Source organism: Mustela putorius, unplaced genomic scaffold, assembly GCF_011764305.1.
Source record: "Mustela putorius furo isolate JIRA1106 unplaced genomic scaffold, ASM1176430v1.1 tig00003962_pilon_pilon_pilon, whole genome shotgun sequence".
NCBI lineage: Eukaryota > Metazoa > Chordata > Mammalia > Carnivora > Mustelidae > Mustela > Mustela putorius.
The window spans coordinates 1,920,170-1,942,600 of record NW_025422106.1 but is presented as its reverse complement, the minus strand read 5'-3'; the positions used below and the strand labels follow the sequence as shown (position 1 = coordinate 1,942,600).

The 22,431-nt window shown below is 47.7% G+C and overlaps 1 protein-coding gene across 3 annotated transcripts in view; it reads left to right on the top strand.

The window, feature by feature from the left end:
- The first annotated feature begins 6,164 nt into the window (after positions 1-6,164).
- SOCS7 (suppressor of cytokine signaling 7) overlaps positions 6,165-22,431 on the top strand; it is a 31,856-nt gene continuing 15,589 nt past the window's right edge. Inside the window, exons 1-7 of one of the 3 annotated variants that reach the window (XM_004764889.3) lie at positions 6,165-7,337; positions 13,935-13,999; positions 16,928-17,032; positions 17,474-17,575; positions 18,445-18,575; positions 19,083-19,251; positions 21,319-21,447. In XM_004764889.3, coding sequence (XP_004764946.3) covers positions 6,367-7,337; positions 13,935-13,999; positions 16,928-17,032; positions 17,474-17,575; positions 18,445-18,575; positions 19,083-19,251; positions 21,319-21,447 — 1,672 coding nt within the window. In that variant the 5' untranslated portion in view covers positions 6,165-6,366. The remainder of the gene's footprint in view (positions 7,338-13,934; positions 14,000-16,927; positions 17,033-17,473; positions 17,576-18,444; positions 18,576-19,082; positions 19,252-21,318; positions 21,448-22,431) is intronic. The other 2 variants (XM_045069940.1, XM_045069941.1) reach the window with 2 other exon arrangements.

Below are 22,431 nucleotides of genomic sequence, written 5' to 3'. Positions count from 1 at the left end.
GGGCATCCCACATTGGCTCCAGAGAGAGAGATGAACGGGAGGGAAGAGAATGAGACCAGACCAGTCGCACTCTCCCTCCCTCCCTCCCTCTGCCCTTTGCTCCATTAGGAGAGCTGGGCAAATCCAGGATGGGGCGCCATAGCAACCGCAGATGAGCTTGTGCCCCTCTCTCCTCCCCTCTGCTCCACTCAGCCTCCTGGCAGCAATAGTGACGGGCATGATAAAGGGCCAAGCTGCAGCTCCTGGCAGGCAGCTCTGGCTGCCTGTACCCCCCTGACACGGTGCTTCCGAACTTGAATTTGAGATTGGGGGTGGTGAGGTGGGGGAAGAGAGCCTAATATAACCACAGCCAATCTCTGAGCAAACTGTGGCAGTTTATCAAGAGCTTCTTGTGTGCTTTATCTCAACGGATCTTCCCCACAAGCATGTATGGGAGGTCAGTATTATCCCCATTTCACAGATGCAGACACTGAGGCTCAGAGACTCACCTGAGATCACATAGCTCACTTTAAGTTGAGACTCAAGCCCAGAGCTCTGACTCTCCACACTGGCCCCCATCAAACTCCCATGACCCTGTTATTCAAGACTAGTTACCAAAGAGTGAATCGAGGCCCAGAGAGTTTAAAAGTTCCCCACCCCCCATGTCATTCATGACCTCAGCAGGTCTTCACCTTCCACTCAGGGGAGCCTCTCTTCTCCAGCACCACAGAGGTAACAACCCCAGCCAATGGGGTGTATGTATGTGTGTGTATTTGCGTGTACGCACGGGCGCTTGTGTGTAATGAGGACAGGGAGAAGAGAGTGAACAAAATTTTGCTTCTGCTTCACACACCTTCATTTTGTCATCCTAAATCCCGTCTCTCTTTATTGAGTTAGTACTGCCTTGGATCCAGAGGGTGTATTCTTTTTTTTCTTTTTCTTTTTTTTTTTAAGATTCCATTTATCATTGGAGACAGAGAGAGAGGGAGGTACAAGAGGCAGGTCAGGGCAGAGGCACAGAGAGAAGCAGACTCCCTGCCAAGCAGGGAGCCTGACACAGGGGTCGATCCCAGGACTTGATCCCGGGACCCCAGGATCACAACCCAAGCCAAAGGCAGATGCTTAACTGACTTAGCCACCCAGGAGCCCCAGAAGGGTGTGGATTCATGCAGGTAGCCATAGAACAAACCTCCCGCCTTCCTCTCCTGCCATCTTCCATCACTCTTGTGCTCTCCACTATCCCACTCCCAGAGATCTGGCCCCACATACATAAGCTGTCTCTTGGCTTCGTTCTCTCTCGCTCTGCCCACTCCCTTAAACCTTTGATGTCCCAGAGCACGGAGTGTATGCAGCAAGGGATGGGTGATGATTTCTAGAAACTCCCTTTGCTTTACTGGTGGGCTCTGCAAACAGTTCTGCATTGGATCCTAAGTGAGAACATCAGAGTGGGAGGGAGAGGAGGGGCTTGAGGACACCCCCCCAGCAGAACACCTATGATGGCAGAACTGGAAGGGCCTCTAGCTCAGACCTTTCTCTGATAGAGAAGGAAAATAAGACTAAAGCTGCGGGTGGGCATCGTTGACCTTCTCAAAGCCATGAAGCTGCTTGTGAGTGGAGTCAGACCTGTAGGACGCATGCATAGCTCTCTCCTCAGCCATTGTGATTCCGTGTGCTAAGAGAGAGGGATGGAGGGGAAAAGACACCCATTCCAAGCTCTGGGTCTTACTGGTTACTGTTAGTGGAGGGTCACGAACACACTGTATGAAGACATAATAATAATAATTGTTTTGATCCCCCAAGAAGCTTTTCATAATAATAACTACTAACATTTGTGTTGTGTTTTCGCATTTCTGTGTAAGCTTTCATTTAACCCCCACAAAAGCCCCTGGGGGGAATTATTAGTGAACCATTTTTGCCAATAGAACACAGGTTCAAAGATACTAGATTATTTACTCTTGGTCGTCCATCCAGGGAATGGTGTGAGTAGGACTCAGAGTAGCTGGAAAGCTCTAGAGGGGCAAGGATGGTCCCTGTCTCCCTTATCACTGCAGCCCCGAGGCCTAGCCCACCACTGAACGACCTAGTGATCTCAGGAGCGACTTCAGTTCTCTGGGTTTCTCTTCCCAAACCTTTGAAACTAGGGTCCTACCACTTCAGGGACCACCTAGATGGGCCTCAGTGAAAGAGATATGTGTAGACGCAAGACCCATTCAACAAATACACACAAATTCAATTCATACAAAGATAACACTTCCTTTACTTGAAGCTGAATTTTCCAAGCTTTTTCCCAGGACCTGAGCTCTAGGCCTCACATTTAAGGAAGTGGAGAAAGGCAGTATTCCTTGCCCTGCCTTAGAAAGAGCTTGGGGTGCCTGGGTGGCTCAGTCATTAAGCGTCTGCCTTCAGTTCAGGTCATGATCCCAGTGTCTTGTCAAACCCTGGGTTGGGCTCCCTGCTCAGCAGGAAGTCTGCTTCTCCTTCTCCCTTTGCTTGTGTTCCCTCTCAGATTGTCTCTCTGACAAATAAATAAATAAATAAACGAATAAATGAATGAATGAATGAATAAGCAGACATAAATAAATAAATAGACAAACAAACAAACAAACAAAATAAAATAAAATAAAGAGCTTGGATGTGTTGCCCTATGTCTCTGTGTGCTCTGGTGCTGGGGTGGTACCCTAGATGGGGTCCACACCAGGTGTAGACAGAGCGTCCCTCCCAGGCCAAGAAAGTAGCTGGACAGCAGAGGGCGCTCCAGAGCTACAGACCTCTCATTCGTAGGCTAATTAACCTGTTCTGGGGCGGGGGAGGTTTTCCAGAGACAGCCAGGTATCTTGAGCTGTCTTAAGCCTCTGGAGTTCTGTGATCCTGTAGCAATTTCTCTTCTTTTCTCCAGAATTCTGAGTGACACCTGCCAGGGAGCTGAAGGAGAGTGGGTGGTTTTGAATTCCACTTCTGGAATTGTGTGACCTTAGGTAAATAGCTCTCTGAGCTTCAGTTTCTTCATGGGCAAGGAAAGATGGTTTGTTGTGCAGAATTAGACATGAATTTGTATCAGGAGCCTCTTGCAAAGCATGAGGTTGAACAATCATCCCACGCTTCTATTTCAGTGGTCCACTCTGTGGCAGGAAGCATCTGTGGCACGGGAGGAGTCCATAATGGGTGAAAAACAGATCTGGCTCCTGCCCTTGTGGAGTTTACAGCCCAGTAGGGAAGACAAGATTTTGATCAAATAACCCCACAGAGAGATGAAAAAATCACAGCTATGTCGGAAGTGTGACAAAGCAACGGTCTGGGAACTGGGTGGGGAGGAAGTAAGGACCCAGGCAGGGAGAGTTCCCTGAGGTAGTGAGGAGTGAGTTCAACCTGGGGGTTTATATGAGTTTACTAAGCTAAAAGAGAAGGGAAAAAAACCTTTCAAGAAAAGGAAATAGCTTATGTAATGGCCATATGTGTATGAGTCTCATACAGGGCTAGAGGAACTGCAGGGGAGAGAGAACAAACTGAAGGCTGGTGGGAGCTGAGGCCAGACAGAAGCAGGGGTCAGATCACACAGGACCCCACAGGCCTCCTTAAGGAGTTTTCTCTTCAGCCAAAGAACGATGGGAAACTACGGAGGGATATAATCACCGGTTACAGACAAACTTCCATGTTATTTTTTTTTTTAAAGGATTTTATTTATTTACTTGACAGCGGAGATCACAAGTAGGCAGAGAAGCAGGCAGAGAGTGAGGAGGACGCAGGCTCCCTGCCGGGCAGAGAGCCCGATGCGGGACTCGATCCCTAGACCCTGAGATCATGGCCTGAGCAGAGGCAGGGCTTTAACCCACTGAGTCACCCAGGCGCCCCTCCATGTTATTTTTTAATGTTAATTTTAGTCTTAAGTAATCTCTACACACAAGGCAGGGCTTGAACTCATGACCCTGTGATCAAGAGTCACATGCGTGGGGCGCCTGGGTGGTTCAGTGGGTTAAATCTCTGCCTTTGGCTAGGGTCATGGTCTCAGAGTCCTGAAATCGAGCCCCGCATCAGGCTCTCTGCTCAGCCTGCTTCCCCGCCTCTCTGCCTGCCTCTCTGCCTACTTGTGATCTCTCTGTCAAATAAATAAATAGGATCTTAAAAAAAAAAAAAAAAAAAGAGTTGCATGCTTTTTGGACTGAGCCAGACACGCGCCCTGAAAAATTTCTGTTTTAAAAAGTTCTGTCTGGGGGTGACTGGGTGGTTCAGTCGGTTAAGTGGCTATTTTAGGCTCAGGTCATGATCCCAGGGTCCTCAGATCGAGGTCCGCATCGGGCTCCCTGCTCAGAGGAGAGCCCACTTCTCCCTCTCCCTCTGTCGGCTGCTCTGCCTGCTTGTGCTCTCTGTCAAATAAATAAATAAAATCTTAAAAAAAAAAAACAACCCACAAAAACTCTCTCAGGCTCCAGCTCTTCACTCCAATGCACCCTCAGGTACAAAATTGCTAAGTTCTGCTGGCTTATCCTTCCTCCTATCTGTTGCATCTCTCGACATCTCTCAGGGTACAATTTCAATGGTTTCCTAACTGATCTCCCTGCCTGCTATCTCCAGTCCAGTTGTCTCCCTCCCCTCCAGTCTATGATCCTCTACACAGCAAGCTTTCTCTAATTTGAGATTTACAGCATGTCTGCAAGTAAATGAAGCAGCCATCCTGATTCCTATTTTGCAGATGAGAAAACTGAGGTATGAAGGTGCTGTGGAGCTGGTTCATACAGGACTGTGAAATCTAACTGTTAAAATTTCAGGAATTCTGTAAGCCAGTTGTGAAACACAGCCACTATTCGAAATTAAATTATGTACACTTATAATTAAATTATGTTTAAAACAAAGGTAATAAAGGTAATTTTCAAAACTCATCACTTTCTAATAATTTTACTATTACTATTTACCTGTGTTCCTGGGGTTGTTATTCTATCTGCATGATGAAACTATTACATAAGGGTACTCTACTGTTCATCTCTAACTCTGTGTTCAGTATCTCTGTGTTCTGAAGATTGAAATCAGCCATGGTGGGAGTATTTACACGATGGATATCAGCAAATGCTACAAATCAGGCCCTTGATTTATTGTTTTGTTGATTATCTATATTTTAAAAAGTGATGAAGGAAAAATTTGTAATTCAGATTTAAATTTAATTGTTATGCCTGTAGCCATTACACCATGAATAGTACAAAAATTAAGGAAACATTCTTTTTTTTAAAAAAAGATTTTATTCATTTACTTGAGAAAGAGAGAGGGAGGGAAGGAGAGAAAGGACACAAGTAGGGGAGGGGGCAGGAGAGGGATAGGGAGAAACAGACTACCTGCCCAGCAAAGAGCCCCAAGGTGGGCTCCATCCCAGGACCTGGGGATCATGACCTGAGCCGAAGGCAGACGCTTAACCGACTGAGAAACCGTTTTGATTCAGCAAGCAAGTCACTCCCATAATTGACAGTTAAGACTGTCTTTTATTTTTTTCACTTTCCTCTTACACTGACGTTGAGGAAAACATCAACCAACATTCATGCGGCAATTCCTCGATTAATTGAAACCTTAGGCTGGCTACCCACACAAGAGTTTGACCAAAACCAATAAAAGGATTCTTGAGGATCAATTGGTTATATAGGATTTGCAACTGTGTACTATTGTTATCATTTGTAAATTGTGTCCTTTACATCAGTAAAATTCATAATAAACTTATGTACATATGTATATATATATATATATATATATGCATACAATGCCCCCTGCTTCCAGAGAGCCAACATTCATCAGCACACCGCTGACTCTAGAACACATTATTCATGTGTCATTCCACAGACATTTACTGGATGCCAGCGGGGATACGGTTAGTCAATGAAGAAATGACTTGGCCAAGGTCACACATCGAAGGCGGCACAGCCGAGATATCCAGATACTCCCCCAAGGCCAGGCACTCTCGGCCAGGACCAAACCAGGCTTTTCAGGGCCGCTCCCCACCACACCGGGGAGGGGCGGCTTCGGCCTCAGCGCCCGGGAAGTGAAAAGCGAGGGTCGGGACAGGGGACCAACGACCAGGCTAGAAGCAGCCCACCGCCAATAGCGGCCCAGGCTGTACTAGACGTCACGCTCCGCGGAGGACAGCGCGAGCACGCCCCGGGGAGGGGGCGTGGTTACGGCCTCCCGGAAGTGACGCCATCCGGGGGCGGTCCTCGGCGGCGGCGGCGGCGGCGCGCGGCCTGGGCTCGCGCTGGGCTCCGCGCGCCCCCCGCCCCCCTCTATGAGGCAGAGGCCGCGGCGGCCGTTAGCGCTGTCGCTCCGGGGGCCGCGGCGGGCGGGGCTCCGGCGGGGCCCGGCCTAGTCCCCACCCCAGCCCGGCTCCCAGCCGCCCGCCCTCCCTCCCTCTCCCCGATGCAGGGGGCCGAGCTCCGGGACGGCGAGGCGGCGGCGGCCGCCGCTTCGTACCGCGTCCTGAGCCGCCTGCTAGGCTATGGAGAGGCGGTCCCCGAGCCAGGCCCGCCGCCGCCGCCCCCGGGCCATGGTCCCCCGCCGCCACCCTTCCTCGCGCGGCCCGGCCCGCGGGGCTCCCGGCCGCCGCAGCTGATGGTGTTCCGCAACGTGGGTCGGCCGCCGGAGGAGGAAGACGCGGAGGCGGCCCCGGAGCCGGGACCCTCGGAACTGCTGTGTCCCCGGCACCGCTGTGCCCTGGACCCCAAGGCCCTGCCGCCGGGGTTGGCACTCGAGCGGACCTGGGGCCCGGCGGCTGGACTGGAGGCGCAGTTGGCGGCTCTGGGGCTCGGGCAGCCGGCGGGGCCGGGGGTCAAGACGGTCGGTGGGGGTTGCTGCCCGTGCCCGTGCCCATGCCCCCCGCAGCCGCCCCCTCCGCAGCCCCAGCCGCCTGCTGTCGCCCCGCAGGCCGGGGAGGACCCCACGGAAACGAGCGACGCGCTGTTGGTCCTGGAGGGCTTGGAGTCGGAGGCCGAGAGCCTGGAGACGAACAGCTGCTCGGAAGAGGAGCTCAGCAGCCCGGGCCGCGGAGGAGGAGGGGGCGGCCGGCTTCTGCTGCAGCCCCCGGGTCCCGAATTACCCCCGGCGCCCTTCCCGATGCAGGACTTGGTCCCCCCAGGGCGCTTGGGTAGAGGGGAGCCGCAGCAACCGCCCCCGCCCCCGCCTCCTCCCGGACCCCTCCGGCCACTGGCGGGCCCTTCTCGGAAGGGCTCCCTCAAAATCCGCCTCAGTCGCCTCTTTCGCACGAAGAGCTGTAACGGCGGCTCTGGCGGCGGGGATGGAGCCGGCAAGAGGCCTTCTGGAGAGCTGGCTGCTTCTGCTGCGAGCCTGACAGACATGGGAGGCTCTGCGGGCCGGGAGCTGGACGCGGGGAGGTGAGACTGGCGGGGGGCGCTGACTGACAGAACTTCCCTTTTCTTCTTTCATATCCCTTTTATTCTGCTGCGAACATGATTCTGACAATTCTTAGGATGTGCTTTTCATAAGGATGCATAGAGACGTAGGCCTAAAGGTGGTGACTTCGCCCATTAGGTCAGAGCTATTTGGGGGAACAGTTTTCACTCTTAGTTCAGTCTGGTGACATTTCTCAGCTGGTTAGCAGCCCCCCAGGTGGGAGAGGATTTGAAACCATCCTCCCACCCCCACCCTGGTCTGGCTTTTATAAAGTTTTCCAAGGTGTAGGTCTACCATTACTTCTGGTAAGGAGGTTGCTGGAAATGTTTGGTCTTAGGGGCAAAAAGTTGGTCCTGTAACCGTTTTGCTTATTATTCTCTCTGTGTTCCCCACCCCTTTCATGCTTATGCCTACAAATTATGTGACACACTTGTGCGGCTGTAGGCCAGCAATTGTTTGGGCATCTCTATTCAAAATGTTAATGTTTGCCTGGTTGGTTTCTTAGATAAACCTGGCTTATCTCAAGCCTGTGCTGACCATCGACTCTGAGGATAGAAAATAGTTTGCTCTCAAGCCGGTGTGAGTGTTCTAAGTGTGAGGTATAGACATGGGTGTGTGGGTTCTAGGCCAGCTGATGAAAATTCCAAACTTAGAGGTCGTTTTTTTTTCTCTGCATTTCTGAAGGGTGGACGGCACTCTGGCATACAGTGTTAGGTCTGTATACTAGTTTAAAAGCTGTCAACGTTTGTGTCAAGTGAGACTTCCCTTGTGGTAACTGCCTTGGTGGTTTGCACTGCCGAATGGGTTCTGAACAAAGATTGGAATTGGTTTTGGTGCCGCTCATATGATGGATTCTTGAGACACACTGGCAACCACAACCCAAGGCTGAAGAATGGGTAGACAATAGATTTGAGAACTTTACTTTGTACCAGAATCACGTGGGGAGTTTTGGGAAGAGATGAGTGTGCCTGAGGGCCCAAGAGTTTGAATTTCTACAAAGCTTCCCACATGACCCAGAAGTGTGACCTCCACTGGGAACCACTCATCCTTGGACTTCTTTCAGGGGAGTTTGCGTGCTCCCAAGAGAAAGGTATGGGGTCAGTTTTGACTTTGCTGCCCTTTCTGAACAGTTGGGCCAGAACATCATCTTGGGGATCAGACCCAACCCATATTTCCTGAAGAAGTCAGTAGGTTGCTGTGTGTTGCCCCCTCAGGTAGACCTATGTTTCTGCCTTTGCTTCCCAAGTGAACTTACGCTGGGAGCTCAGGTCTTAAAAACTGTGTGGCTTCCTTTTGTTGTAGGCTCAGCATTCGATGCTCTACTTCCCAGTATAGAGGAAATGTTCATCAGAGGAGGGGGAGGGCAGGATTGAAGCCATGGGTAATGACATAGGATAGACTGCTAATTTTCTTGTGGTCCGTCTTGCCTTTATTCCATATTGACCAGGACTTGGTCTAAGATTCCAGAGACGCCAAATACGAGGTGTGGCGTGAAATTAGCTGCTGTGTCTAATAGATTAGGAAGAGGAAAAGGCATTTAACATTATATGGCTTTTTGCTTTTGGAAGCAGAATTTAATGGTCATTGGCGGCTCTGTTACCAACCCTCACACTAAGCACAATACAGATTTCTGCTGCAGAGCAAATTGGGATGTAGCTCTGCAAAGAAGCTTAGTTCAGGGCACTGGAGAATTACATTTTTTGGTCCAAGGGCTTTCTCTGATGAATTGAAGAAGAGCTAGGTATTTGTGTATGAACGTTTGGTTGACTGCTATTAGGAGGCAGCGTGTTGCACAGAGAACGTGAACATCTAGGTTCTGCTTACAACTCCAGCGTCTGTGGAATGTAGCCAATTTTGTCTTCTTCATGCTTCCTCTTTTTTTTTTCCCCATCTGTAAAATGGGAGTGATTCTCATCTTGTTCCTGTCCTTGTAGAAATAGAGTGAAGACAAGAGAAATTGAGATGGAATATTTTGTGTTCTTGGAGAAGTAATAAGATTGAACTGGTATTTCTTTTTTAATGCTTAGGATTTGGTGCTGCTAGATTTGCTTGTTAGCTTTTCCACAGCTTACGATGTGCCAGTCTTGTTGGCAGCCTCGCAGCTGTGAGAAACTTGGTAAGTCTGGCCAGGGTAGTTGTGATTTCTATGGATCTGCACCTCCTAAGTGCACCCCATTGGGAGGAAGGATGAGTTTGGAATTTTAGGTTGTTCTCTTTTTTTTATTGGTAGGGGCCTGGAGGCTGTGAGAAATGTCAGTCTTTTGCCAGAAGGTATATGGCCTCCTGCCTTATTGTTGTTTGGAATTAATTACGGGTCTCTGCAGTCTTCGCTGTATAATTTGGGGCTTTTCAGTAACCTCTGGGTATGGTTCTCTCTGCCCTTCTCCACATCTACCTTTCCCACAGCTATCACTGGAAAGTACCTCCTGCTGTCGTATTATAAGGCTTAATAGTTTCCATGTTTTAGCATGAAGCAAACCTTTACTTCTTTTCAGATGCTTTAGAGTCTGGGAAATGGACCTGCCTGGATATACCAAGTCTTAAGTCTTCTGTGTGATAGCTTAGAGAACCCTTTCCAAGTGAAGGAAGAAGTGGGCCACCGACTAATCAGGTTTCTCTTCTGGAGAACTGGGCTAGGCCTTGTAACACACATATGTTGGAATTCAAAGAGCTGGGCTTGATGCCTGTGGGCCTTGGTGTGATATAGAATTGCTATTTCAGGAAAACCAGTGAAGTTCCCTTGTCTTTTTCACATATGTTGAGCTGATTGTCTTCCTTTGTATTTGCTGAGAAATGGCATTTGATCTAACCTTTTAAAATCATCACATAATACACACATGGTCAGAAATGGGTACCTTGTTCATTTCTCAAGGTTTGTTTTTTCAGAGTTAACAGTTGAGATTATTCCTGGCAGTCTTCGTAATTGTGAGGTGGGAAAATGGAGAATAGTTCTGTAGTGGTTTCCTATCTATTTGTTTGGAAAAAAGATGGAAAGAGAGGCAGGCTGCCTTGGCATTAGTCTGGGGCCCTGCTGTCATGGACAGACCCGGCAGACATGAGAGAGCCTTCTCTGTTTCCTCGGGTCTTTAGGTCTAAGGGAGTGTTTTTGAGAATAGTCTAACGTGGCGAGAGCAAGATGACTCTATGGTGTGTGTTGAGGAAGTTCTGACTGTGGGCTTGGGTTTTGGGTCCATACTCCGTGGATCTTTTTAACTCTTATGCCACAAAGTGGTTGTGGTTGGTTGGCATCTTTCGGAGTGAGCCACCTAAGTTCAACCTAAATCTTTGTCCATTGAGCCTGTATCTTTCATTCCTTCACATTTTTCCTGCTAAAATCATTCCAAGGTTTTAGACCTTGGACCACGTCTCTTGGCTTTTCCCCGGAAGTTCCCACCATAGGTTCTTCAGTTGGTGTATGATGGAGTTTTGGATCTGACCTTGCTGCACAGATGTCTGTGTATTGGAACTACAAATGAACACATGGTTTTTGTGCCTGCAGCACATGAACAGACACTGGCTTATGACGTGTTGAAATGGCACGGGCTGGCTGACTTGGCACTGTGTGCTGTAGCAGGCGCAGAGGTAAATTGTGGCCATCAAACCTGGCATTTGGACATCCGAGTTTGGGAGTTACTGTAGAAAAGGACATGTTTAAGTGTTAGGACATCAGTAGATGGGGTTTATGGACAAGGGAGAGTGAGGACATCATTATTTCGTGGTTTATATTTTAGGTTTCAAGGAATTTGAAAAGTGGCCAATGGTTTTATCAATGTGTTGACGGCCTGTCTAGTCTAATGCTTGTAACCCATTTTCTCCCACGGATCTGTTGCCGTCCAGTCGGTAATTTGCAGGGTGGCAGTGGACAGAGGCATTCTCTTTGTCATCTGTAGCACAAGCAGTGTGTAGCTGACACAAAGGACTGCTAGCCGCAAAGAAGACCTTTGCCTCAGGTCTTCTGCTGCTCCTGTCCTTTTCTGACACGTGAGATACAGCCCACCAGATCCTCCCCACCCTACTGCTCAAGTCTTTCTACTACTAAGATGCAAGTGGCCTACTGGCAGAGTTAAAATGACTTAACTCTGCACCCTAATGCTTGTCAGGGTGATCAGAGTGATCTGGGGAGGAATAAAATAACATGGGAATGTAGTATGGAAGGGTTAGTTAAAAATGTTACTGGAGCTGAATCATTCATGTTGCTTTCCCAAAACAGCCCATCCAGCTTAAATGGGCTTTTATCATTTTAAATGCTTCAGACCTACAAAAGGAGATATATAAAGTGTATGTACTATAATAATAATGAATTGCATACTTGGGTACCCACCACTAAGCTTAGCAAATAGAATATTATCAGTAGCTTTGAAGACCCCTGTGTGTTGCTTCCTGATTACATCTCTTCCCTCCCCCACGTAACCACCATCCTCAATTTTATGTTAATTGTTCCCTTGCTTTGTTTTTTATAGTTGTCTGGATTGGTCTTTTCAAGAATGACTGCCATTAGAATGCTCTCAGGATCCTTGAGACAGAAACTGCTTAGGATTTTTAGTTAGCGTCTACCCGAAGAGGGAAGGAAGCACTTGTTTTTATTATTAGCCTATCAGCCCCCTAGACCTTCTACCTCTTCAAGCTTCCTGCCCCAAGGCCCCCTTATTTTCCAGAAAAAGCCATCCTAGGGCTCTCAAATGGCTCTGCCCATGTTCAGATTCTGATGTATTTCTTTCTCCAGATCCTAGAAACTATGATTTTCTTCTGCAAAATGCCGGGGGTGGGGGAGAAGATGAGCCACAGTGAGAAGGCCCCCGCAAGATGTGTGCATTTGGGTACTGCCGTTCTTCAGTGCTTGGCACTGAAGAGACTCGTCCCCAGCATGGGCAGATGGCAGAGTAATGCAGCTTCCTTTGAAAAGAGGCAAACGGCCAAGTGGCTGAGGTGTGAACCCTTTGAGAGGCCAGTGCTTTGGGTTTCTGCTTACTGGGTTTCATGTTGTACCCACAAGTTATCAAATAAAACTCAGCTTGGAAGCCCTTCAGTCTTAAAGTTCATGTCCAGCAGAATTAACTTTCCATCCCAGCCCTCTAGAGCATTGGAACTAAGCTGCAGACTGTCACAGGCAACTTACATAAACAGAGGACTCCGTGGTTGTGTCTTGTTTTGACACAGCCATGTCTCTCCTGTGTGCGCCTCGGGTGGGGCAGGCATAGGCGGCGCCATCGTTAGATGAGAAGTCTCAGCGTGGAAGAAGTTGCAGAGGGAGCGTGAGGTAGGAACCCAGCATCTTGGCCGTTTCTGAGTAAGGTCTTCGCAATATGGTTTTGAAATTTTGTTTGGAGGGAGTCTTGAGAAGCTTAGACATCTGTGTTAAAACAAATGTGTAAAGATCTTCCAAAGTCAAATAATTTAAATAGGGTTTCATTTCGGATTTTCTATGCAGCTTCTCTGTTGGTGCATTTGAAGTTTTATTTGGTCCTTGGGTGAGAGTAATTTTGGAAGTTGAGCCAGGTATAAGACCTAGAGTCAGGCACTCAATTCGTGGGGTTTTTTTCTTTTCTTTTTTGTAAGTCTGGTTTGTTGCGGCATAGTTTATGACCACCTAAAATTCCCCCTCCCCGCCTTTTTTAGGTGTCTAGCTCTATTAATATTGGCAAGCCTGTACAGTCATATAAGCTCTGCCATAGTCCAGATATAGCATATTTTTATCACTTCTGCAAATTCTTTACCTTGTAGTCAATTCAGTCATCCTGAGGTAAGGTTTTTGAACTTAGCACATTTCTGGCCAGAAAGTCTTTGTCAGAGTCTTTTGGATTTTGTTCATTTCTCACTGAAAAGCCAGTTGCAATTGGTACAAAGTAAAGTTACCTGTGGTGTATCTTTTCACGGGAGATCTGGGTTTTCCAGCTGGCTCCCTGGAGCAGCATCAAGAAGCCATGGGGAGAGCTGTGTGACTGGCCACTCAGAGAGGAGAAGGGCCATTTTCTTTGGGACCCAGGCAGAGAGCCCTTAACCTGAGGGAGCCCCCGAACTAAGCTGATCGTTTTGCCCTATGGCTCGGGGGCATTTGTATAGAAAGCGGGGATCTTAGTGGTTTAACATTGCCTGTGCTTCTTGTGCCATTCTCAAGTCCAAATCTATTCCCTCGTTCCCTTTGGGACCTTCTGCACCTTGGGGCAGGGCCATAGGGAAAGCGTTTGCTCCAAAATGGCACCTGCTCAGGTCAAGAGCCATTGTCTTGACTCCCTTATGAAAATCAGCCTTGCATCTGTCTACCTTCCTCTAGAAATGGACTTGCTAATTCCCACTCAAGGTGTTTTTCTCTTCCATTATGCTGGATGTCAAGAGATCTAAAGGGATTTCTCATTGCTTTGTAGGCTGAACTTCAGAGCAAAATTTATTTAAGAAATTGCCTGAATTATTTCATTCTCCCCCTTTATGTTTTAGGCTTTGTTACAGACGTGTTGTTGACAGTGACTGGGATTTGTTTGGTTTTTCAGTGCATCTAGACTTGAGTGTCGTAGTGACTTAAACGCAAATGTGCTCATCCCCTCTCCTCCCTCACATTCTCTGTGTGCTCTCTCACCCCCTAGGAAACCCAGGTTGACAAGAACTCAAAGTGCCTTTTCTCCAGTCTCCTTCAGCCCCCTGTTCACAGGTAAGGGTGACAGCTCTCTTTTTCTTCTGACCTCTGAAAGCGGGAGTGCTCTAAGACCTGTCAGGGGGCGCTTACAGATGCTCCACAGAGCAAGCTTCCAGCGGGCCTGCAGTCACTTCCTTCATTCCATGTCCACTGGGGTTGGGGAGAGGCTATTTTTATGGTGTGGAATGTGTTCTTGACTTTGGAGGCTTTATAGTTGGAGGTAGAGACTGCTTGCTGGTAATTAGGTGCATGGCAGGTATGCAGTGCTCCGTTCAGGGTTAACGATATAAATTAAAAGTAGGAATTACAAATTTATAGGCTAGCAGTGCGTAAATGACTCTCTAGAAGTCATGCAGTTCCTGTTCCTGCTTCCAGGGGAGTTCGTGGATGATCTAATCAACATGATCCGTGATCATCTGGTCTATTTTTAAAGACTCTGGGCAAAGGGTATTACGTGAACTCTTGGCTTACCCATTTGTGGGCCAGGGGTTCTTGCAGCTGTTGGAGTTCTTCATTGTGTCTAATTTAAGTCTTTCCTCTTGCAGGAGGGAACACAGTTGCTCAAGTAGGGAAAGCGGTAGAATGTACTGCCTTCTCCTTAATGGGGAGCTTGTTCAGATAGGGAGCCTTTTCCTTATGTCAGTCCTGTATGGAGCTCCTGCTTGAGTAAGTGCCAGAGGAGGTCTCTAGCACAGTGCCTCTCGTCTCAGGCACGGAGTACTCCTCATTGTTTGTGGCCCAGCCAAAAAATCTGAACTTCAAACTCCTTTGGAGATTGTGTCCCTCGAAAAGATGATTGGAAGGATTATGAGTTAGGAATGGACATGTCCAGAAGACGTTCAGCGGGCTTGTGGGACCCCCATTACCACATGGACTGCCATGAGGTGTCCGAACAACTGAGCTGGTGTCTGTAATAGGCACAGGTGGAGAGGGAGGCCTCTGTTCTTACCCAACGTCCAGAATTAAAGAATTCTGTCCTGTGGCAGCATGTCTTTCTTGTTAATCATTGTTTCCTCTAAAGTAAGGAACGCTCACCCACATTTGTACTTTCGGGTTTGATGTTCCTGTTTCAGACAGCCTTCGCTCTTTTGAATTACATCTTTTTTTTTTTTTTTCTTTTGTAATTACATGCTTTATTTGAGTGCTGTACCTAGGGGTGCCTGGCTGGCTTAGTCGGTTAAACTTCTGCCTTCAGCTCATGTCATGATCTCAGGGTCCTGAGTTTAAGCCCTACATTGAGCTCCCTGTGCAGCTGGGAGTCTGCTGCTGCTCCTTCTTCTGCCCCTACTCCCATTCATGCTTTCTTTTGCAAATAAATAAATAAATAAAATCTTAAAAAATAAGTGCTATAGGGGCGCCTGGGTGGCTGAGTGCATTAAGGCCTCTGCCTTCAGCTCAGGTCATGATCCCAGGATCCTGGGATCGAGCCTCATGTTGGGTTCTCTGCTCAGCATGGACCCTGCTTCCTCCTCTCTCTGCCTGCCTCTCTGCCCGCTTGTGATCTGTCTGTCAAATGAATGAATGAAATCTTCGGGAAAAAAAAAATAAGTGCTATACCTATTGTCCAGACCCTTCAGGAAACGCACTTGTCTGGGCTCATGGCGTTGCTCTGGGCTGCTAGGCTCTCAGTTACTAAGCTATGTGATGAGTCTGGGTCCAGCTTCCCAGAGCTGCTGATGACTTTTAGCAGAGCTTTTTTTTTCTTTTTCTCTGTTGCTCCCTTCTTCCCTGCCTCCCCCCCCCCCTCTCTCTTTTGTTGCTTGTTTGTTTCTTTTTCTTTCCTTAGGCTCTATGCCCTATGGGGCTCTCACTCATGACCCTGAGATCAAGAGCCACCTGCTCTACTGTCTATGCCAGCCAGTGTGCCCCTTGCAGAACTTTTCTGCTTACCTTAATTAGTGCTCCAGACCTTTGTAAAAAACTGTGTTATTAGATTCTGAAAGCCCAACTCTTGGCCTTTTAGAGATATTGGTTACCTCATTTTCTTAACTGGGAAATAATAAAATTCTAGCCGAGGGGTTAATTCAGCCTCCTGAATGAGAAAAAGTTGATGGAAATAACACTTTAAGGGCCAAATTAGAGAAATCTTGAGAGTCTTCTCCCTGTGGGTCAGACCTACCAAAACTTGTCTGTCAACCTTTGTTATAAAATACCCTTTACCCTCTGGTGACTGAAGTAGAGAGAGGGTAGATGGGCTTGGATGGCAAGATGGAGGGTGTAAGGCAGAGAACGGAACTGCATGATAGCCTGTAAATAGAAGAAACTATGTGCCATCCCCCATCAGGTTCCTCTGGAGCTTACCTGATTTGGCTGACTGTGGAAGTGGTTCATTAGTAGGATTGTAAATGCATCTTTGGCCTTCGTAGTCTCAGCTCTTAGGAATTAGTTGATATGCAAAATGGTTGCTTCTCTTGTGAGGGAATATTCTGGAAAATCTAGATGTAGAAAGCCATTTGGGAAGAAGTTGAGGCCCACCTTGAGACCTTTATCTGCATTCAGGTTACCGTGCAGTTCTTATATTTTTCTGGCACTTACTTTCCATGTCCATTTGGACTTGCAAGCTGCTTACCTTCCTCCCTAAGGCAGAAATTGGTACACCTGTCTGTAAACATACATGGTGTGGGTTCCATTTGAATAAAGATCTCTTGTGAAGGTTACATAGTGAGCGGCACAACCACAATTAGTTGGCCTTTCCACTGTCAATCCTGTGTTTCTATCCTAAAGAATCTTTGACCTTTTACAGGACCAAGAAATGATAGAATTAAAAACTGACTTTCCCAGGTGTTTGGGGGTGACTCCAGCTCTGGGAAGCATTAAGATTTGAGGTTTTTGAGAGCCAGGGGAACCTCTTGCTTCCCTTGCTTGCCCTTCGCTTTCCTCTGCTTTTGGCCTCAGCTGTGGGCAAGGTGCTTCCGTAACGTGCTTGGTCCGTGAATCCCTCAGGTGAAACTGTGTCGCTTGTGGACGTGGACATCTCTCAGCGGGGCCTGACCTCTCCACACCCTCCAACTCCCCCTCCTCCTCCGAGAAGAAGCCTCAGCCTCCTAGGTATAGTCTCTGCCCCTCTCTGCTGCTTGCCCTAGTGGGAGGGGATGAGCTATATGGACCTGTTGTTCTTTTCCAGGAGCCAACATGCTCCTGGGTTTCTAATAATGACCCAATTATTCCCTGTCCCTTTCTCAGCACCCTTGTCATCTCCCTAAGCAGTTAAATGGGTCTCTTACCTGCATGCTGTAACATTTACTGTCCATCTGTTGATCAGCCCTGAATCTACAGCTAGTAGACTGCTTTCGGAACATCCTTACATTTCTGCTTTCAACAAAGGATACCAGATTAAGATGCTTGTTGCCCTCTGTGCAGAAAGACAGGGGGAAGGTCAGGCCATCTCGATCCAGAGGGCAGCCTGATGATCCTTCTCCCTCGCCTCTGCTTCCCCTCACTCACCGGTGCTCATATTTCTGAACCTCTTGCTTCTGTTCTCTCTTCTAGATGATATCAGTGGGACGCTGCCTACATCTGTCCTTGTGGCTCCGATGGGGTCTTCCCTGCAGTCTTTCCCCCTACCTCCGCCTCCTCCACCCCATGCCCCAGGTTAGCTTAGTATAGAGGCAAGCCTTGTAAAAGTTGGGAGTACAAAGTGATAGACTGTTGATGGATGGGAGAGGTCTATTTATGGAAATAATCGGATTTACGAGAACACTTAAATCTTATCCCCTTGGCTGGGCCAGAACTCCTTGGAATTGAGGCCAAGAACTGGTTTTTCTAACCCATTTTCCCTGTGGAGGTGAATCTGACTTTTGTTAGGGATAAAAGACTATTGAATTTTTCACCTCTTTGCTGCTGAGACTGCTTTGCAGTCTCTGAGTAGATACCATTTAGGAGACAGCCTTAATTTCCAAATGGTGAGAACGTTTAAAGTATTCAAGGTTCTCTGGTGTTTCTAAGCTTTCCGTATTTACTGCAGCCTTGTAAATAAGTACCAGCATTTAGTAGCCCACACCTGCTTTGCCAGTCTCCAGTACCCAAGGAGTAAAATGAATGAAATCGGCATTCTTTCCTACTTGCCTGGTAAAATCGTTCCCCTTCCTGGGCAAGTAAGCGAGTCACTATTTCCAAGGCTGCTTTACCGGCGCTTCACCTCGAGGTGGGAGAAGCTGGAATCGCTCTAGGCTGGTGAAGCCCCTGACGTAGTCACCTTAGTCAGGTTAGTGAGCAGCTCCCCCACCCCGCTCTTGGGGTCAGACGCCCCCACCCATCCTTCACAGCTTACACGAGCCCACAAAGCTTTTTGTTACAGTCCATCCAGCTCCTTCCCACTGCTTTGGCTTCCACCCTTTCCAGCTTAGCTTCTGATGCCTTGCCCCTCTTCAGTTAGCATCTCTGTTTGGGGGTAGGGAGGGTCTGCTTGTGGTTGGGAGCTGGGAGGGTGAACAAGTAACTGCCCCTCTCTCGCCCGGCAGATGCGTTTCCCCGGATGGCTCCCATCCGAGCCGCTGAATCCCTGCACAGCCAGCCCCCCCAGCATCTCCAGTGTCCCCTCTACCGGCCCGACTCAAGCAGCTTTGCCGCCAGCCTTCGAGAGTTGGAGAAGGTAGGCGGTGCCTGGAGACTGGCGGCTGGCCTCCTCTCCCACTCTCCCTCTTCTGTCCTGGGCTCCCCTTTTCTTATTTTTAGAGGAAGAGTAGTTCTCTTGCCTCTATATTTACAGTGCCAAAGCAGTGTGCTGCGATGATCAATTCCATAAGGGACGTTGGAAAATCGAATCATGGAGAAAAACATTTGAATGTGGTGAAGAACGGTCGTGGAGAACTGTTTACATAGGGGAAGCTGACTTTGACAGATTAACTGACCCAGTTCCCTCTTCTTTTCCTTGTAGGCCTTGGTAATGGGATTGTAGGCTTCGTTACTTTGGAGGGCTAAAAGAATGAGTCTGCTCTTGGTGGATAATGGTTAAGACACTGTTAGCGGCCCTTATCTAGTGAAATGTTTTGGAAGTGGTGGGAGGGTGGGGATTCTCCTGCAGTAAAATAGATTGTGCTGAAAATGTACCCGTTTCCTCCATGCTGTGAAGTACTTGACCACTTCTTGTCTTTGATAGTGTGGTTGGTACTGGGGACCAATGAACTGGGAAGATGCAGAGATGAAGCTGAAAGGGAAGCCAGACGGCTCTTTCCTGGTACGAGACAGCTCTGACCCTCGCTACATCCTGAGCCTCAGTTTCCGGTCACAGGGTATCACCCACCACACAAGAATGGAGCACTACAGAGGTAAGAGGTGCTGCTGTTTGCCGTGCTGCCGTTTGTGGAGAGCCTTCTTCCCCCTTTGCTGGTCACTACTCCTGCTGTTTGGCCTTTGTGTGGGAAGGTTTTATGGAAGTGGAACTACGGTTTGGGAGAAAAATCTCATCATGCTCCATTGAATGTTGTTATGGGTACTGGTTTCAGCCCTAGAAGGATTGTTGGAAGGGGTAGGGAGGAAGGTGATGGTTCTCTTGAAAAATACTTTCAGCATTTCTCTCCAAAAGAGGAGAGCCTGAACAAGATTGTTAAACAGAGCAAAGCCCATAGAACTCTCTCGATAGAAGGAAGAAATAACCTAGGACCATTCCACAAATTCTCCCAGCCTCTGTTCATAGTTAGACTTAACGAATGATGTCACTTCAACTTTCACCTCTATGTAGGTAATTGCTGTAGCTATAGCTAATAAAGAAAACATAATTAGACTTGACGTCAAGAGAGACTTCTATTATAATCCTATACCCAGAGAGGAGAATTTAGTGTTTACCCTGTGACCATCCTGTAGTGAATTTCTTTGCCTGAGAGTCACATTAGCTCCTCCTCCCAGACGGCATGGTGATAATTTCTTCAGGTCACCTGTGTGGTCTCTTAGGAAATAGCCATCAAAACTCAGAGACTTTGTGGGATCAACATGCTTTAGACTATCTGCCTTCCTGTCTCCTCCTCTGTGCTCAGCTGGTGCTGAATGCTGCGGTCACCTCTAGAAGCTGATTTGTTCAACCCTGTTGTCTGGATTGACTTTACATCGTGGCATTCTGTGTTTGACGTGGGCCAGAAACTCAGGTGGTCAGCAGTGGCCGGGCTGGTTCCTACATCCTTTGTCCGAATAACTCCCTGTGTCACAAACTTGAAAAGTGGAGAGAACTTAGGGGAGTTTCAGGGATCAGCCTCAAAAGAGCTGTGTTAGCTGCTCTTGCAGGCTCTTCTTGGCCCCCGCTGTGTCTTCTCTCTCAGCCGTGTTGTGCTGTATTTATTTGGTTTGCTTCTCATGTGAGGCAGGAAGTGGCATGTTAGGCCAGCATAGCTCTGTCCATGGCTTCCTCCATCCCCACCCTTGCCTTAAAGGTGCACGAAGAGAGGCCCATCAGTCCATAGACCTGAGAATTAGTTAGATGGCTGTTGCCTGCTCTCCTGCTATTTCCAAAGGCCAAAATCAAACCAGCAGAAAAACACCCTGCAAAGTAAAGCATTTCAGAATGAAGTATTTTTATAAGTATATGAAAATGATGAATGGCTTGGCCATGAGACAGGAAATACCTGACCTCTAAGGTCCCTGATAGGCGAGAGGCCAGTAAGGAGAGAACCTTCACATGGTGCTCCAGTTACTTTTTGTTCAAAGGGGCTTTTCTTCCTTGAATAAATGGAATTTTTAATGGGAGCCTGTGGGTCTTTAAGTTGGCAGTTGCAATGGAGCATTTGTCTTCATCTTTTTAAGTGATACTGTAAGAGTAGCTAGAGAGACTCAGAACTGTAGTTCTCTTGGATTCCGTCCCTTTTGTAGGTGATTCCTTTGCACTTAGTGCTTGAGTTTTTGGTTTGTTTTTAGTCACGGGAGTTTATATTCCCTTTTGCTTTTGGGTTTGGGGTGGGATCTTTGCAACATACCAGGGGCGGGGGTGGCTTTGGAAGTTAAAGAAGAAAAGACTAGAATTCGGTGTTTTGTGCCTAACACATGAATGAGTGAGACTTGCAAAACTACTCTTCCTTTCTTGGTTGACTGTTCTATGAATGCTTGAGCACAGACCTTCCTGAGGGGATGGCATTTCAATCGGCTTTTTCTGTGGCAGTCTTTTTTAATGGTCTGTGATTTAAGGATTAGTGTTTATACTAATGTTTTATTAAAGACAATTTCGATTTCTTTTTTTCCATTCATTGTGGAACATAGGGGAACAAGGCAGCTTCAGGGACCTCTGTCTGACTGCTTGCCCACAAATGACCCTCCCAGAATTGCAAATTGTTAAAATGTTCAAGTGAGCTTCCCAGATGCTTTAAAAGTAAGTTTTTACATCTTTATCTCTCCCTAATTTTCCATGGCAGGAACTTTCAGTCTGTGGTGTCACCCCAAGTTTGAGGATCGTTGTCAGTCGGTGGTGGAGTTCATCAAGAGAGCCATCATGCACTCCAAGAATGGGAAGTTCCTCTATTTCTTGAGATCCAGGGTTCCAGGTGAGGCTAGAGTTACATTACGTAGTTTCCTTGGGCATGATGCAGTATAGTATCAACATGTGTCCCCCTGCCTCCCGGAAAGAGCCATACTTCCTTGAAGTCATTTTTCCTGGCTCTTATGGCAGCCGCTCTTCCTGGAGTCCAGTGGTTAAGTCCCTGCTCCTGAGCATTAATCCTTTGACGTACTGAGAAGGAATCTGCTTCTCAGACCACACTGATGAGAAACATTGTGAATATTTAACCTGTGAATATTTATCATTCAGAGGTGTCCCCTGTCCCTGATCTAGGCATCTCACGCTTCCATGTGAAGCAGAGAGGCAAGAACTTGCTCAGGCTGTTTCTACGGGAACAGGGCAGGTAAAAGAGTATTCACTAGAAAGGCCACGGTGAGTGGCAGAGAGGCTGAATTCAGTGGCCATCTGCTGTGGATTTTGTCTGTTCATACGAAACTTGTTATTAAAGACTAAGTAGTTCTTGTGTCTTTTATCTCTGCCAGGGCAAATATAAAGACATCTCTCCATTTGGGAGCATTGGGCAGTTCCCATCCCTTGTCCTTACTGGTGTGTTATGTAGCCTTTCTGCCCACGAAGTAGGGAGCTGTCTGTATCATCTCTATGGAGCGGAGAGAAGGGGTGGTTTGGAGGAGTTTGTCTGCTTTTCTAAGGCTGGGGAAAAGCAAAATGACAAGCATATTAATTGAGGGATTTGTAAGATACAAACAGAACTTAAAATGAGAACTTCATGCATTCCCAGTGAATCAAATTAAGATTCTTAAACAAACTGTGTGCCAAGAAATTGCTCTAAAAAGAAGTTCCAGGGGAGCCCCAGGCAGAACATCAGTAACAGAATTGAGCCAGGTTACAGGAATGCGTTTTATAATCTTGGTGATTTAAATAAAGCATGACAGGGTGAGAACTGTATTAATTCTCACTTCATTTTGTATTTGCCTCAATGCCGTCAACATAGTTGGATCTTGTGCAGTTG